The sequence below is a fragment of the Tiliqua scincoides genome, chromosome 7 (assembly GCF_035046505.1).
Source record: "Tiliqua scincoides isolate rTilSci1 chromosome 7, rTilSci1.hap2, whole genome shotgun sequence".
NCBI classification, from domain to species: Eukaryota; Metazoa; Chordata; class Lepidosauria; order Squamata; family Scincidae; genus Tiliqua; species Tiliqua scincoides.
Genome location: NC_089827.1, coordinates 14,882,691 through 14,901,289, shown reverse-complemented (window position 1 = coordinate 14,901,289; position 18,599 = coordinate 14,882,691). Strand labels below are relative to the sequence as shown.

At 43.1% G+C, this 18,599-nt stretch overlaps 1 protein-coding gene across 4 annotated transcripts; it reads right to left on the bottom strand.

Annotated features, from left to right (window-relative positions):
• Positions 1–1,075: 1,075 nt before the first annotated feature.
• Positions 1,076–14,351, bottom strand: TMEM168 (transmembrane protein 168). Of its 4 annotated transcripts, none has more exons than XM_066634185.1 (5): positions 14,281–14,351; positions 9,885–11,143; positions 8,560–8,702; positions 7,338–7,612; positions 1,076–2,201 (listed from the first exon to the last, which is right to left on the bottom strand). In XM_066634185.1, exons 2-5 carry the CDS (start codon positions 11,019–11,021, stop codon positions 1,654–1,656), a joined length of 2,103 nt encoding a protein of 700 aa, XP_066490282.1. In that variant the 5' UTR covers positions 11,022–11,143; positions 14,281–14,351; the 3' UTR covers positions 1,076–1,653. The 4 variants fall into 4 exon arrangements, with proteins under 4 accessions (XP_066490282.1, XP_066490279.1, XP_066490280.1 ...); XM_066634182.1 differs by having other exon boundaries at positions 9,885–12,773; positions 14,281–14,341; XM_066634183.1 differs by lacking the exon at positions 14,281–14,351 and adding an exon at positions 11,904–14,258.
• Positions 14,352–18,599: the final 4,248 nt, after the last annotated feature.

The following is an 18,599-nucleotide window of genomic DNA, read 5'->3' as shown; positions in this document are numbered from 1 at the left end:
TCTCTGTTTCAGATGAGCACCTTTTTCAGCCCGTTTAGACCCTCTTTTCCTCAGGTCTGCAAGTTAAAAGAATTGTCAGATTCTGAAGTTTAAAAAGGGAAAAACAAATCTTTATTCTGACTAGCTTTAATCTTTATCCTCACAGAGATTAAGGGCCCAATCCTGTCCCTATCCAGCAGTACACCGGCACCAAAATGGCCTCTGCTGTATCCTGTGGGGCCAGGGAAAGTGCTAAAGGTCTCCTCGGGTTAAGGTTCCCTTACCTTGTGTTGAGCGTAACTGATCCTAATGGGTCATCTCGGATCTGCGCCAGCCCTTGAGCTGGCATAGAACCAAGGATACCTGTGTCAGGTGGCTTGGCTCGGTGGCTTGGCTCGGAAGGGGACATAGGATCCAGAGAATCTCTGGCGCTACCATCAGCCCCCTTCCAGGCCCAATCCACCCGTCAGCCTGCCCTCCCTCCACCAAGCCTTCCCCCACCCCTAAAGGCCCCCCCCCACCTGGTGGGGAAACATACTGCCCAGCGCTCCTTGGGATGTTCTTCCAGTGCCAAGGCCCAGAGCTGACTGGCACTAGCCTCTTTGCAGGCACAGTGGGCTCACTGCCAGTGCTGGACTGCCTTACGGTACTTTTACAACACCTAGGGCCAGTGGTGGGCTGGAGCACTGGCGCTGGGCAGCACAGGATTGGGTTGCCTGATATCTTGCTTTAGAGTGGGTTGAGAAATACAATTCAACACCGTGCTGTCATCCAAATATAGTACCTAAAGAGAACAACATGGATTTGAGAACTAGTGAACTGACAAAGCTGAATTCAACAGCCTGCCTACGTCTGGACCATTAAATACATTGACAGCATCCACAGTTTCCATTCCTCTGGAGCAAGAAACTGTGGATGATACTCTGATATTGCCACCTATATAAATTGTATTGTATTTTCATTTCCAAGGCTGAACACTGTGGCTGTGAGACTATTAAGAAATTCCAAAACATCAGTGATACTTACTGCTACATAGACATATTCAGGATTAGGATGTAAGGCTGCTGTTATAAGTTCATTCACATGGAAGAGTCAATGAAAGCTACCAAGGTTTTATTCACTTAAACACAAACTGGAGTGCTAATAACCTTGCAGTTATTTATCTGTCGTCGTTCCTGGTTTGGTTTTAATGTTGATTCATTGCTATTTTACAAGGCCTAGAAATCCATCAAAAACAACTATAATACAGTGATCTGTATGTAGAGATCTTTCTTGCTTACAAATATAATTGAAGTGTATATACCTGCCTTGTAGCGTGTTCACAATATGACAGAAATCTATCAGTAAAAGGCATAGAATTTGCCAATTTAGACCACAGGCAAGTCTGTTGTAACAAGCAGGTCTCTGAAGTGCATGGTTGTGTTTAATGGCATATAAAGAAGTTTGATACAATACAATTTAGTTAATTTATACCTGTGCTGCTTCTCATTTTCTAGTGAAGTTTTTAACCCTTTGCAAATACTGCCGTTGCTCAGGATAATGAGTGCAGAGAATATAGCTACAAAAGTAGCAAAATTTCTTCAAATAGAATAAACTGTTACACATAAAAAAACTGGTGTCAGTCATATTTTAAAGTTCTAAGAGCTCTCACTTCTGCTCATCTTTGGTTTTTAATTAAGATCTGACGAGTTTGAAGCCTTGTCCTGTGTCCAATACTGTGGGAAGAAACCAGCTCATTTTCAATCGTTTCAAACACCTAAAACAAGCCTTGCAGATCCAAAAGAGATTTAGACCACAGAACCAGTTTGCTAGATGAACCAGTGGGTAGGTGATGCGGGGGAAATACAACATCCAGTGTTTGGCAACATCACTTTCAGTTGGCAAGTGTAAGCTATAGTCACTCCATCTTTTAGACACTCCATAGATGGCTTTCACTGTACGCCCCTTTTCAGACCATCGGATGTCACTGTCAGGGTTACAGTTGTATTCAACCCATTCTCTGGTAAAGTCACCAAGGTGTGGAGGGTCAGCTGCATCAATGTCTACCACTTTGGCCAGTTCTGCTCCCTGAACTGCAACGTACAGGTCACTGACTTTCCTCACTTCCTTAACCCAAGGCTGTGAGTTCTCACAGTCCAACAGGATAATAAGCCGTGAACAGAATGAGCCATTCTTCTCTCTCCACCATTCTAGAATTGTGTCCAGCCGTAATGCATCGCCACCTGTAGAGAAACCAGAAATGCAACTGTTGAAGAAGATTAAACATTATAGTCTAGGCCAGTCAAGCAGTAGTATTAAAAAATCATTTTTGCCCCAACTGAAATGTCATGGAGTGTGGCAGGTGACATCAAGTTAGGTGTTAAGATATTTTTGTAACACCCTGAACTTCCACAATGCTCTCATGTTCAGATTGAGGCTGTGCATGCAACTGCAGTCTGGACAGCACAAGCTGACAGTAATCAATCACTCATCAGCTGGTAGGGCAAAATCTAGAAATCCCATCTTCATGGGTTATAAGTGCTGACCATGATTGGCACATTTTTGTATACAACCAATTTTTGTGCACAAGTTTCTCTAAATCAATGCTCTTTAAAAAGCACATAAGGTCTCATTCAGACATCACATTAAAAATATGGTTTAATCATGGGTTAGTGCAATGACTGTGAGCCTCAGGTTTGCATCCTCCCCCCCTCCCTTTCCCATATAAGAGGAGGAAGGTTTCAGTTTCTGTTTGTAGTTTTGAAGAAGCCAGGATTCACTGACATCCAAACCCAGAAAATCCTGGCTTGTTCTAAACTACAAATGGAAGTTGAGAACATCTCATGTGCAAAGGGAAGGAGGAAATGTGTCAGCCAAAGGCAATGATTAAATCATAGTTTTGTGCAACAGCTGAACTGGTCCTTAGGCAACTCCTATACAGCTTCTTAATCCCTTGCAAATGATTATAGTGCATACCAATGGTCAAGGATCAATGTACTAAAATGGGCAACTACTTCTCAGCCTTCATATTGTAGCTGTAATTTCCATTTTAGTTCTAAAAGAAGCAACATTATGCATAACCAGAACTGATGCTGCTATCCTCATGGAACTTTTTAAGCATTAGGACCCACCAGAAAAAAGTTTCACTTTATCAGTTGTTCAAGCTTCTATGGCTATAATGGTGCTTGGGCAGCAGTGCTCCCACCAAATAGCAGCTTGTTTAACCCTTGATGCACATAGCCTAATCTATCCTGTCAGTTTCATGAAGCACCAAAAATTGGGTCATGACCCACTGGTGGGCCACAGATCCATAGTTTGAGAACTACTACTCTAGGGCTTTCACCAATTCTTTTAAGACTCAGGAAAAGGAAGGGAAAAAAACCCTATAACCTCCTTTGTGGCTCTGGAACAATGGTCAAACTACTAGATAAATGAGTAGATACTTTATTATTTAAATGTTTCACAAGGTGCCAGGGCAGCCAAACATGTCACAATGTTTAGGATTTCAATTAACTAATTGGAAACAAAAGAAACAATTTTTTTTTTCAATTTTTGACAAATGATGCTACCTTAAATGAAATTAGTCACTAGTGGAACTAACTCAGTAATGCTGGGGTTACTGAAACTAGCTCTTCAGGTTTTTCTCTTGCTCTACCCAGAGATAACAGAGATTGAACCTGGGCCCTACCACCGAGCTACAGTAGCCCTACCTGCTCCCCTTTGAGCTCAAGACTTGTGATCCACAAAAAATTGTTAAACCTCTGGGTTGGCAGAATTTGAGTACCGTAATCTCTTCTATGGCACTTCAGAGCTCAATTAAGGATACTGAGGGCCCAATAATAAAAACATAAGAACAGCCCCACTGGATCAGGCCATAGACCCATCTAGTCCAGCTTTCTGTATCTCACCACGGCCCACCAAATGCCCCAGGGAGCATTTAAACAGATAACAAGAGACCTCATCCTGGTGCCCTCCCTTGCACTGGCATTCTGACATAGCCCATTTCTAAAATCAGGAGGTTGCACATAAACATTATGGCTTGTAACCCATAATGAATTTTTCCTCCAGAAACTTGTCCAATTCCCTTTTAATCCAACTTTCCAGTGCCAATGCTTGCAGAGACCCAAGTCATGGAGGCCTCCATGACTGTCCAGAAACCACAGGATGCAGCCCATATCCCGTTGGCACAGCCGCATCAGTACTGGAAAGTTGGATAGGGTTGGGTTCTGAATGACTGATAAGCATATGGAAATTTTTGTTTCTAAAATGTCTTCTCTGTGAGCAGTATCTTCACAAGAGAGAAAAAAATGTGATTTTAACAGTGTCACCACTTCCACATTTGATCCATCCAGCTTGTTGTAATTCTGAGGAGGACATGCTCTTGTGCAAGCATATTTTCTAAGGCAGCACTTAAGCAGACATTCCAATAATACAGGCAAAGCTTTTCTGCCCAAACCTTGCTTTCTACATTCAGTCAATAAACAGGACTTCCCAAACTCATGGTTTATGTATGCCTACTTAGCAGTTTATTTTATGAACCACTGTGAAACTACTAACCTTCCAACAATGAAATAACATAATTAGACAACTCCAACACAGTAAACCTCCCTTAAAAATGTTATTACAGCCCAATTTCACCATGCTAAACAGAGGGGCCTATCATTCCCTCCCCATACTGGAATACTAACTGAATGTTCACTGTTGCCATCTCCTCTACTTGTCTCCAGAGTTCAGAGGATATTGCAGATTATGGCACAATCCAAAGAACTACACACATACACACAGTTCTCCCATCCTACAGCTGCAAGTCCCCCCCCCCCCCGGCAAGGAGATGGGGGAATGCTATAGAGCAACACATGTTGTAATGTGGGGGCCAGCAGCCAGAAGTGTAGAAGAAACTGGTAACAGTTTGCATGTTGGGCACTTAGAACACAGAATCCAATCAGTCACAAAAAATCACCACCTGAGTAATGATGTGTACTTGTGTTTTCAGATTGATATTCTGGTTAGTCCTGTGTTTTGAATGAGATCTATAATAGTACAGTTTCCATCATGCAAGTGAAGCAAAGTGATAAAAAAGCAATAAGTGACTAATGTCCCATTCCTTCTTGTGGCTCTGCCTTATTTTCTTCAAGGCAAATATTCTGAAGTGCTTATATGCAAGTTTTCCAGGTGACACCCTCCGGGAACCTTCTCCTCCTCTTTTGTCAACACTTTCAATTTAACACTTTCAACAGAATCATTTTGAATGTCAAAAGTCTTTTCAGACAATGGCAGCAGTCTGCAGTGCTTTTCAATATGTGTTACTGAAAATTGTGGCAGTAATCTTGTGCTCTCCACATTTTCCCCTTATTAAAAACTGTATTAATAGACACCAGATTAGATTCTTCAATTACATCAGTGTAGCCCTATTTAGTTAAATATACCTGCCAATGACAAAACAGCCTAACACTGGAACACACAAATGATGCAGTAGGAAAGCACAACAAAGAACATACTTCACATTGTGTTGCATACATAAGCTTGGCTTGGCTGGGAGGCCCCAGGTGATTTGCAACTCAAAGCATGGATAATTCTGCTGCTCCTTTCTCATACTGCATGCATATATGTGAATGTGCACCCCCACAGCTTAAAAGATTTTCCCCCCACATTTCTCCTGCAACCTTCAATCAGGTCAATCCCTGCCCAGGTCAGGAGAGGAGGTAGGAGCAGAGACAATAGCAGCAGGATAACCCCCCCCCCCCAAAGCCAGGAAAGACCAGGCAGTGGCAGTAGAATCTCCCCCTTCCTCACCAGAAGAGGTGGCACCATGACCCATTCTCCACCCTGCAAGGAGGAGGTGGCAACATTGCTGGATCCCCAGTCAGGAGGTAAGGCAAGGGAAGTTAGGAGAACCTCATTCCAGCTCTGCTACCATAATCTTTGGCAGCAGCACTGGAGGAAGGGATAGAGGCCCACTTGTCCCAGTCTAATGTTCCATTTTGCCTGTGACCGCCACCACCTTCGCTCGCTCACTCACTCAAAGACACTGTTTTCACTGTCTTCTCACTCACTGCTGAGTGAGTCAAAGACTCACTGTCAAATGTCACTGCATCACTGAGTCAATGCTCACTGTCAAAGACACTGCATCACTGTTTTCAAAGACAGTGGTGCAGTGACTGGAAAAAGAATACCTGAAAAACCACTGCTCTGTTTCAAAACAAACAAACAAAAAATCTTTCTGTTCCTTTTTGGGAAATGAGGTGTTGCTTCTCCCAACTTCTCTTTTCCAGTCAATTTGATGCTTTATTTGAAGATACAGAGTGGCAGAACAAAGATAGAGGCAGGGCAGGAAAGCAGAACTAAGCAGGCTTTGGAGGTGAGCACAGCATACTGAACATGGATGAAAGTTCTCCCAAGACACTCATTTGTTCCAAATGCACAAAGAAGAACCTTTCGAATAAACAGCTTGTACAATCACCTTTCCAAAGAGAAATAATGGTTGGCCACTGTGGGAAACAGGATGCTGGACTAGATAGGTACTTGGCTGATCCCAGCAGCATTCTTCTTCTGTTCTTAGACTGTCCTATGCTTACTTCTTTGAAACTCAAGTCAGACTAAACTGTGTGGGAACTATTTCTGAGTAAATAATTTAGGGCAGTGTTCTTCAACCTTGGGTCAGGACCCAAATGGGGTCAAAGCCTCAACTGTGGAGTCATAGCAACTTATGGGAATGAAAAAGGTTGAAGACCACTGAAACAGAACACCGCCAGGTAAAGGGGGAAGCATTGGTGTATCCTTTCAGGTACCAGGAAATGGTGTCCCAGTCCTGCTCAGGTTCTTGGCAATTGTGCTAGAATAGCTGTCACTAGTACCAGGCTTCATGGTACTCTCTTATAAGACAGTTACAGTGAACAGTGCTGGGAGGGTGTTACAGGACGGGAAGTGGGCAGTGACGGGGGTAGGCGTGGGAGAACAGGGTCCCAGGAGGGTGGCAGATTGACAGTGGGTTCCCAGTCCCATAATGCATGCACTTATTGGGGTTGCAGCATAAAAAAGGTTGAAAGTCACTGATTTAGGGCAACATTTGTTCAAAATGAATGCTTCAAATGCTTTATGAAAAATAAGTACTTTGAGTAATGATCTACATTTATTTATTTTTCTCCTGTTACGTAGGTAGGCTAAAAAAAAACTTTGCCCTCCCAACCAGGTGACAGGAACAGTTTTAATTAATACAATATTAAGGATTCAAATATGCGCACTTCATAATTCATAAATGTGAAGTATTCAGTTAAACTAATACTAGGTCAACTCCTAATCATAGAAATATCACTATGCTGTGATGCTACAAAAACAGAATAAATAGCAAAAAGGAACATATTAAGAGGCATGCCCATTACCTGCAAGTGCCCATTCTCCAGTGCTGTGAGAGTGGCCGCTGTAATACAAAACGTAGGTGTCATGTCTGGGGCCATCAGGTGTCCGAAGCTCCAGAAAGGATTTCAGCTTAGAATGAAGAGTATCAAAAGCAAGTCCACTTGTGGAGTAGTCACAACCATATGTCTCAATCATGTGATATGCAAAGAACCGCTGTATGGAATTAAGCATACCAGTTGATCTCAAATTGAGCTCTTGTACGTGCTCAGGGGGAAGCAATGTTGGTTGGCCATCAGGACTAGAAAAGGGAAAAGGAGATGTTGCGATCTAAATATTTTTGCCATTAATGAAACTTTTTCTTGCTTAGCGATACAATTTGTTCAGTACCCAAAGTTGAATCTTGAACTGTTTTGGAACTGTACTGCCTATTAGGTTTGAAAACTGAATGTTCAGTTACACACTTCTGAAGCACATCTGTGAAAACTGTTAAGCAGGTCTCTGTGGCTTATGGGCTAAATATAAACAGTTTGGAGTAAAGGCCTGGTTCTTAAGAAGGTAAGAGCTTGTGTCTGAATTATATAGTCAGTTCTTAATATCTGCTGGGGTTAGGTTCCTGGAAACCCCAGTGGATACCAAATCCACAGAGAGGAAGTCACTGATCCTATGAGATTAATGGGGTTAGGAGCAGGTGCCAGCAGGATATCTGTAGCTAACTAACCTACCAGCAGATGATAATGGAGACTCTCAAACTGGCACCCATGAGTAGTGCGGAACCCTTTAAAATGGCTGTGGGAAGCTTCAAAATGGTGTGGATAGCTTCTCTGTTGGCATTTTGAAGCTTCCCATGGCCATTTTAAAGGGCACTAGCACTATTCATGGGCAGAATTTTGAAGGTCTCTGCTGCATTTAGAGTGCCAGTACAGACCTTCAAAATGCAGCAAGAGACCTTTAAATGGCACCTGCAAATAGCTTCATGATGGCTGTGAGACCTTCTGAATGCCGCGGATAACAAAGAACAGCCTGCAGATACAGAGTGTAGGTGGCAGTCTTGCTCCCCACAGATAATCAAATCTGTGGGAAGCAAATCCTTGGTTAGTGGGAACTGAATGTACCTCCTGAGACTGCTGCTTGGAGCTTACATTAACGACTGTTCCTCCACATGCAAAACTAGAAGGCAACATATACAACCAAAGTTCTAACAACTTACATAATAGTTACGTTGTAAGGTATTTATGAACATCATACCTGCAAAAATTCGTCGGAATCACAACTGCATAGCCAACACATGTTCCTCCCAAACAGTTCCCCAGTTCATGAAATAATCCATGAGCCATGGATTCAAGAGGCAAGACAATCAGAAACACACTCATGAAGATCCCATTGGATTTCTACAAAGAGACATTTTTTATACATTATAGTAGTTTTTAAAAATAAATTTAAAATCCCTTATTTTAAAATATTCCTCAGGAAACAATCTCTTCCTAATGTGCTTAGATAATCCAGTCAAAATTGTTGTAGGGCAGTAATTTCTGTAGGTTTATGTGAAAGCCTGCATTAGAAGCATAACTGGAATGCAGAAAAATTAAAAATTGCGCCATTTCAAAACAACGCAAAACTGAATAAGATTATTGCCATCCTTTACACCAGGGGTGTCCAAACATTTTGGCAGGAGGGCTACATCATCTCTGACACTGTGTCCGGGGCCGGGAAAAAAAAGAATTAATTTACATTTAAAATTTGAATAAACTTACATAAATGAATTTATGAGAGATGGAACTTATATGAATGAATGAAGGTCTTGCAGTAGCTCAAGGCATATAAAAGGGCTTGCACAAAGCAAGGCCAGCCACTGGCCTTCACTACCACTGCTGCATCACAGATGTGAAATGGCAAGTAGTGGAGGGAGCCCTCGTCAGGTGAGACAGCTCTGGTGAGAGGTCAAACAGTTGTCCTCATGCTGAGAGCAGTTGCCTCCGGCCAGCATGGGCTCCAGCAAGTCTCTGGAGTGCCAGAGGTTCATTGGAGACTGGGGGCTCCCCGAGGGCCTGACTGGGAACCCCCAAGGGCCGGGGCTTGGGCACCCCGGCTTTACACTGATGTGATAGTGGCAATGTTACTCTTTACATAGCAGGACTTGCAAGAAGCATACAGAGAAAGATATATATCTAGATGGGCAGCCCAGTCCTAACCAACAGCAATGCAGTGGGGCCATGCTGCATCCTATGCATTGATCGAGCAGGCTGGAGGTCTCCTTGAGGTAAGGGGACATCTGTCCCCTTACCCTGTGTAAAGCCCCAATCTGCTAAATGAGGCAACTTGGATCTCCACTGCTAAATAGCTGGCACAAGTCTGAGCTGCCCTGTGTTGGATTTTCAGGGCCAGGATGGGGGATAGGATTTGGCTTGCACCATCGCTGCTGATTCCGCCTCTCCCCCACTTGGCCCAAAGTCTCTAATGAAAATAATTTATTGCGGTTAATGACTAAACACTACATATCTGGTTGGAGACATAATACCTCCTCACATATATTACAGGTAATACAGGAAGATGTAACATGTACTAAGGCATACCTGCCAACATACAGCACCCAAAACCGCTGTTGCAAGAAGGCTGAAAAATACAAGCTGCTCGGAAATTAAACAAAAATGACGCATTCCTTTAGACGCCATGACTCTGTCTAGGCTGTTGTTATCTGCCCTGTGTGTATAACAGATTCTGTGGCAATCGTTTAATTTTGTGTGAAATCCCCAAAGAGTTATGAGAAAAATTATGTGGCAGATCATCCAGAAAATTCCAAAAATGGAAAAGCCTGGTATCACAAAATACCAGAGTTTGAGATCGCCTAATTTCAAGGCCGATAGAATTAAAAAAATGAATTCAATAAGCCCAACGAACAGGACTGAAAATCTTCGACAGACTCTACCACGATACAAATAAGGTTTCCACCGTTCAGTAACTGAAAGTCCACTGAAATAAACATCCAGAACAGGGTCTGTTATTAAACAGCTAAAAAAACACCCCAAGGCAAATGGATTGGTGGGTATCTCTAGAGATGGGAAAAAAAATAAAGACGCAAGGACTCCGAAGATCACCAAATTAGGAATTGCCAGGAAAGACTTCATCCGCAAGTCAATAATCAGCATTCCCAAAGCCACAACCAAGAAGATAATACTCATGGATTTTTGTATTAGCATTGTTGTGCTGGCAATTGCAAATCCAACCAGCTCCAGAAATTCAACCGTTGTCAATAGAGTAGGTCTATGAAGGATGCAGCCACATATCCTCTGCACCAGAGCATACAATATCCTTATAATTATTGAGGAAAGCAGTAAATATTTGGTTGCTTCTTCTTTCACGTCGTTTTTAAAAAAAGAATTATCACGAAAACAGAGAAGGCCAAGTAAAAATCCAAACCAAAGATTAGAAAGACTTAAATTTGCTGCTTCCATTGAAAAATAGTAATAAAGTATACTGGCAATTCCAAGAACAAAAAGTCCCAGGATAAAGATGACAAGTATTAATGGATCTGCAGTCTTCTCCCACCTGACATAAAGACCCATGCCTATGGCAACCAATAAATTAATTCTGGCTAAATAGCCCAGGTATCGGATAGAGGAATGCATGTTCGCTTCTCGGTTTGCTTCTTCCAGTCTCGTCATTGCTGCATGGAGACAGTGGCTAACACAGTAACGCAGTGATCTACACATGTAAGCTGACTAGAAAGGATTGTAACTGCTTCACAGAAAACAACTTTCATCCAAGAAAGGTGATTTAAAAGTGGCCGCCCACAGTATTGCTTCATTGATAATAGCCAGAAGTTACTGAAGTCCTGGAAAAACAAACACAATGTTAACCTGAATCCTTTGAAATCAGTGTAGATACAGCAGAGTGCATCTGTAGCTTTCTTGCTCTGGAGAAAGAGACTTTTGTTTCAGACACAGTGGGAATGACTTCTGAACAGACATGCAACAAGTTTCATGGGTAGTCAGTTAATTGTACAAATCTGAATTGACTAAAACCCATAAGACTGACTGACCATGAAACCCCATTTGTATAAATTTTCATATAAATTAGTTTTGAAATAATCTCAGATTTAAAAAACAATTATGATGATGATATATGTCTTGTGCAGCAATAAGCATTAGCTTGAAAGAGCCATTCCCTCTTATGTGAGAGAGCAGGGAGGATGTCACTTAGACGGTGCTTGCCATCTGCAGCTTTTATAAGTACCAATAAGCTTTAACTTTACAAGCTTTAAAGGTTTTTTAAGTATTGGCATTAAAAAATACTTTAAAACCCAGCTTATTAATCAGTGCATTTTATACTGATCAAGAGATTTAAAAAATGCAGCCGCTATGTGGCAACTGCTGCACACAGGAATTCTACAGGAGTCTACAGGAGTAGACCTGTAGACTTCTAGTAACAAGAAATGTCTTCCTTGTATTTGCTTTTACAAGTGCTATAAAGTTTATTCCATTACTAACAGTGTATTAACAGTGTTATTCATTTAAGTTCTAATTTAATTTCACAATGAACAATTACACTAGCAGGGCAACACTGATTATAAGCCCCTCTGAAACAACGCTTACCTCCATTTATTGGGGATAAGATAGAACTTGTTTCTGATTCTATTCCTTATGTATTGTTTCCATAACCAAAAGAGCCTCGGAGGATATAGGTTAGATTTGGTTGGCTATGTCTCTAATCTCTTGCAAAAAATAAGAGGTTGTTAAAATAAGAGATGATGAAAGAAGTGTCATTCCCTGAAAAAATAACAGGCAGTACTGTAACAAAGCAATTCCATGCACGTTTCTCCCAAGTTTCACTGTGTCCAATAGGGCTTAATCTGAGGCAACTGTGGACAGGTTTGTAAAGTTAACTTATCCCATGGGGCTGAAGCACTTTTAAACTTCAAAGAGTATTTCTGATCACATAAGGAGTAACTTATTACAAAGATTGTGGTTATTCCTGAAAATACCAGACATGGAACTACAACCCAATTTGCAAGTGCTTTTTATGATTACAGGTAGATTGCCCCTTATGGGGGCACCTGAAATTCAGGAACTTTAGTCCAAGATTTTTTTTTTTAAACTTTCTATAGTGTGAACACTAGAATGTCTTGTGCTTATTCCCACATACATCGCGGGTACAGGCTACAAGTTCTATTCTCTGTTCTGCAATGTGTACCTGTACAGACACTGTTGAAAAAAGTCAGAGACCAGCAGGCACCATATGGGTAACGATGAAAAGAGCAAGAGGAAGGTTGTGTCTTGTTATCCATTGGGGTTCTGTTCCAGAATCCTCAGTGGATGAAAATAAAAATCAGTGGATACCAAATCAGTGGAAAAATAGCTTTAAAGACCTACTTCCAGGATTCTTGCTCCTCCAGTGTTGCCCCAAAATGCACTGGTATAGACGCTATACCGCATTCGGCCACTAGATGGAACACAGAATGGAATCTAGTGGAATGAAATTATAATTATTTAACACAGCTGTCTTCAATCCTTTCCATCACATGGCACACTGACAAGCACTAAATTTTGCACACTACATTGCCAATAGGGGGCTCACATCCCCCAGTGGCCCTACTAATAAATGACCCTCCTTCAAATTTCCACAGCACACCTGCAGATCATTTGTGACACACCAATGTGCCATAATTGGGCTTCCATATCTTGAAATATGATCAAGATTTGTGTTTTCTGTCATTTGCAGTTAATGAGTTCCCACAGAGTGCTTATTTCTGGTTTTGACCTGTTTAACGACATCACTTCCTGCCAAATGACATAATCACTTCCGACCCTCAGCAGGCATCATGAATGCTATTCAGCCCGCTTTATGACATGAGTTTGACACCCCTGGGATAAGGAATAATCAACCTGTATCATCATCATCACTGCTGGGCTGCAAACCCAAAGCCAAGACCCTTAAGTCACTGATTCACTTTTGAATAGACGTGCAAAAAGTTACATGGCTGTTCAATTAATTGTATAATTGGAATTGACTAAAACTCATATGATTGACTGACCATGCAACTCTATTTGCATAAATTTGCATATAAATTAAACAAGAGTTCTGAAACTTTAAAAAAAACAAAAACCTGAGATGAGGATGATGTCTTGTGCAGCAATAGGCATTAGTTGGTATAACAGTGAAGTCCTATGCATGTCTACTCAGTGGGACTTACTCCCAGGAAAGAGTGTGCACATTTGGTGGTATAACAGTGCAATGCTATGCATGCCTTCTCAGAAGTAAGACCCACTGTGCTCAGTAGGGCTTACTCCCAGGAAGAATGTGCAGCAAGAGGCATTTGGTGGTGCAATCCCATGCATGTCTACTCAGAAGTATGCCCCACTGAGCTCAGTGGGGCTTACTCCCAGGAAAGATGTGCAGCATTTGGTGGTATAACAGTGCAAAACTATGAAGGCCTACTCAGAAAGAAGCCCCACTGTGCTCAGTAGGCTTACTCCCAGGAAGAGCGTGCAGCACTGCATCCTAAGCCAAGGATGCAAGAGGCAAGGGATGATGCAGCTGCAGCAGCAGCAACCTGGAATTTGTCCTCCTGCGCGCTGATTGGAGGAGGATCCGTGTCTTCTGATTGGCTCACCGAACTGCCCTCCCCGCATCGACCCCGCCGCCTCCCCTTTCCAACGGCACCTTTAAAAAGTCTCGCACCAGCACCGGCGCATGCGCAGTGGGACCAAGCAAGGAGGGGAGTTGTGGGCTCGAGACGGAGAAGCCAAAGGCGGGGGGGGGGGCTGAAGGAGCTGCACGAGCCTCTGAGGTGCGCAACCGCCTCTGCGGAAGCTGCCCAGCAGGGGGGGGCTGCAGCCAGCGGGGGGGCGCCACACCCGCCGTTCACGTCGCCTCAGCGCCCTCACCAGGCGCTCATCAGGCGCCTGGACGCTCACCAGGCACCTGGGGGGGTGGCCCCCCAGCACCACTTCCCTCCACCCGCGAACTCACCGCGCCCCGCTCGAGCTTCCCAAAAGTTTCCCTCAGGCCGCCATTTTAAGCACCTCCTCCTCAAGGGTGTGTGTGTCGCTACGGGGAGCACGAGGGTTCAAAACAGCGCGAGGGCGCGGGCGCGTCCGGCTGCCCCGCCGCGAGCAGCAGTGCCCAGGTGCAGCCGCGCCCCGCCCGCCCCCACCGCGCTCCAGGTGCGCGTGGCCGCTGGCTGAGGCGGCGCTGCGCTGCACACAACAACAACAACAGTATTTATATACCGCTTTTCAACAAAAAGTTCACAAAGCGGTTTACAGAGAAAATCACATATCTAATGGTTCCCTGTCCCAAAAGGGCTCACAGTCTAAAAAGATGCCACACCAGCAGGCAGCCACTAGAACAGACACTGCTGGGGTGAGGTGGGACAGTTACTCTCCCCCTGCTAAATAAAAGAGGAGCACCCACTTGAAAAAGTGCCTCTTAACCTGTTAGCAGGGGTTAACGGTGCGCGCCCTGCAGTGGCTTCAGGCTGACACCCACATGAACACACGCTACAAGTTAACACATACACACACTACAACACACACTACAAGGTAACACACTTGCACACAAATACGCACACTACAAGGTAAAACACTACAAGTTAACATACACAACACAACACAAGGTTAAACACTACAACACACACAAAGGTAAAAAACTCCCCACTCTACAAGATCACTCTCTGTCACACACACACACACACACACACAAAATAAGGTAAAACACCCACCCACTCCCACACATACACACTACAAGGTAAAATGCGCGTACACACACACACACACACACACACACACACACACACACACACACACAAGATAGCGCCCACATATATACACACAAAACATGGTAAAACACACAAAAAACAAAAGTAAAACACTACAAGTAAAGACACAAGTTAACATGCACAAAAATGTAAAACACACTACAAGATAAAACAGTACAAATTAACACACAAGTTAACACACAAAACAAGGTAAAATAGTACAAGTGAACACACACACTACAAGATAAAACACTATGTGAACACACAAATACACACACTACAAGTTAGCACACACACAAAACAAGGTAAAACACTACAATACACATACACTACAAAGTAAAACACGCATTCTAAAAGGTAAAACACACCCACACACACTCTTACTTCTCTGTTCCCAGAAGCAACACAAACAGGTGTGAGTGTGTATAGAGGAGCTGTCTTAAGATGCACGTCCAGAACAGACAAAAGAAAATATTTCTTTACTCAACGTATCATTAACCCCTGGAACTCCTTGCCACAGGATGTGGCCCCGTTGCCTTTAAAAGAGGATTACACGCACACTACTCCCTGGTTCCCAGAAGCAAATTAAAACAGTGCATGAATAGAAACACTATCTTAAGAAGCATGTCTAGAACAGACAAAAGAATAGAAAATATTTCATTACGCAGCCTGTCATTAATCTGTGGAAATCCCTGCCACATGGTGTGGTGATGGCATCTGGCCTAGATGCCTTTCAAAGCAGATTGGACGGATTTCCTGAGGAAAGGTCCATCACAGGTTACAAGCTGTGATGGGTCTGTGCAACCCCCTGGTTTTAGAAGGAGGCCACCTCAGAATGCCAGATGCAAGGGAGGGCACCAGGATGCAGGTCTCTTGTCTTGAGTGCTCCCTGAGGCATCCGGCATCTAGTACCATGAAAGGGGGGGGGGCACAGAGTGTGTTTGGAAAGAGAGTTTTTCCCCACATTGGAAATCTGAAAGCCATGCATTTCACACTAGTAGTTCCATTCTAAATTTAAATGCAGACTCATGGGGAACTGCTTTATAGGGTTGAGTTTGAAGGTCACTTAGTCCAACCTCCTATGCAGCACAGACAACTGCAGCATCCTTCACAGGTAGTCATCCAGCCTCTGCTTGAAAACCTCAAAATGTACAAGGCAGTCTTTCCCAGTGTCAGACAGCATGAGTTTACATACACCCCCTCCGTTTTCTGCGGTTATCACAGGGCTGCAGCAAAGGGCACTGTATCACTGGAATCCTATATCCTGATGACAGGCAGTACCTTGAGAATTCAAAACAGAACTTCCTACCATCTAACTTTTCTACATCACACTGGTTGAAAGGCCTACGTAAAGACCCATTTGATCCAATTTGGCACACAATAGAACAGCACCTGCTAGCAGAGCATGTATCCATCCACATCCTAGGCAACTCCCCTTCGCAAACACAGTACACGGTCAGCCATGTTTACTTGGAAATTAGCCGTTAATTTCAATTGCACTTGCTTCCTAATAAAGGACAACTGAGGGCCCAATCCTATCCAATTTTCCAGTGCCAGTGCAGCTGTGCCAATGGGGCATGCACTGCACCTTGTGGTGGGGCAGTAGTCAGAGGCCTCCTTAAGGTATGGGAACATTTGTTCCCTTACCTTGGGGCTGCACCTGTGCTGGAAAGTTGGATAGGATTGGGCCTTAAGCCATAGCCTTATAACTTGATCCTATGTGTGGTCCTACTATGTTTGGTGCACTTCTAAATAATTGTGCATTTGAAACAGTACATAGAACTTCTTAGGAACACCATAGTTCCATCATGAGCAATGGAAAGTGTTGGTTCTACTGTGAGCTTCAGGGCAATTTTGTACACATACATTGAAAGTGTGAATTTTTTTTTTTTTTTAGGAGACAGCATTTATTTAATCTTGCATATCCATTTACCTCTGGAGTACTAAGTTTTAAAAGAAACTGTTTGAACAGTTTAAAAGGAAACATAATTTAGGACCCAGTCCTACTCAACTTTCCAGAACTGATCCACCCATGCCTACAGGATGTGTGCTGCATTCTACTGTGGAGGGACAGTCATGGAGGCCTCCTCAAGGTCAGGGAACATTTGTTCCCTTACCTCAGGGCTGCACTGCAGCTGCATTGGCACTGGAAAGTTGGATAGGATTGGGCCCTTAGTTTTGTCTACTTACTGCAGCTAGCCTTGCATATGAACAACAGGGAAGTCACATATCACCTTCCAAAAAGGAAATGAAAAGGTGACTACTGTAGTTGTGTTCTTATATTAACATCTGAAAGCACATGGGATGAAATAAGGTCCACATCAACACCAACTCAGGAAATTGTACTTTTTTAATGTTTTCACAGAACATAATGAAACAAAGAAAAAAAAATACAAAATTTGATGGTGTTTTTTTCCTTGCATGGACCTGAATGTCTTCACTGTTAGTTATCTACCTAGGATTTTGAGCTACATATCCAGAGCTACATATCTGTTTTGAAAGCTACATTTCTAGAAAGACTCCAAGAACTCTCTCCTATGTAGCATAGCAGGAAATCACTTTAAAGTCACTGTTACCTTTTCTGAAAAATCACTTGCACTAAAATGTGTGGGTATCTACATTTAGGATAGTAGAAAAAGCAAGTTGCTGTTCTAGCAAAGGTCCCCACAACATTTTCACCAAGCCATCACATAGTACTGGCCAACTTCAAGTTTTAAACTATTTCATCTACATATATCAGCACCTGGGTTCCAGCACACAATCATCTAAATGAATGGGAAAACAAAGTCACATTAACATACGCAACATAAATGCATCCATGCTTGGGAGTCTTAGGAACTTCCACTATTAATAAATAGCACATCATGCACATTTGGGAGAAGTAAACAGTGTCTTTTGTAATGAGAGAAAGGATAGCACCAGCACATAAATCTATGCTAATAGTGCCAACAGATTAATGCTGTTTAGTAAAAGTTAATCTTTTTGTATTCAGTGTAGACAAGCACCATCTGCCTTGCCTGCCACTAGCTTTTGTTGAAGGGCCACTTTAAAAAGGTACTGTGGACCATTAGTCAACCCCACCCTGCGAGATTGCTCATCTGTGTTGTCGAAGATTCAGCTCATCCATATCATATCCACAGCTCAAACTGTGGCTCAAATCCGGCATTAAGAAAAAGCCTTCCCGTTGCCACATGTGCTTTCCATTCTGCTCCGATGCCTATTGGCCTTTCAGGCCAATCTTTTCAGAAAGGTGCACTGGGCAGCCGCTACTGCCCGGGAAGGGACATAGAACCTGCAGGGGTGACAGGCAGCGAAAGTGGCTGCCCAGTACTACTTTTTGAGATGATTGGTTTGAAAGATGGCAAGCAGCAGTGCAGAATGTAAAGTGCAGTGTGGCAAAAGCTTTTTCTTAACACAGTGGTCCATGGTTTCGAAACTGCTGATCTAGATCAGGGGTGCCCTGGGGCCACTTGCAGCCCTCGAGGACTCCCAATGTGGCCCTCAGGGAGACCCCAGTCTCCAATGAACCTCT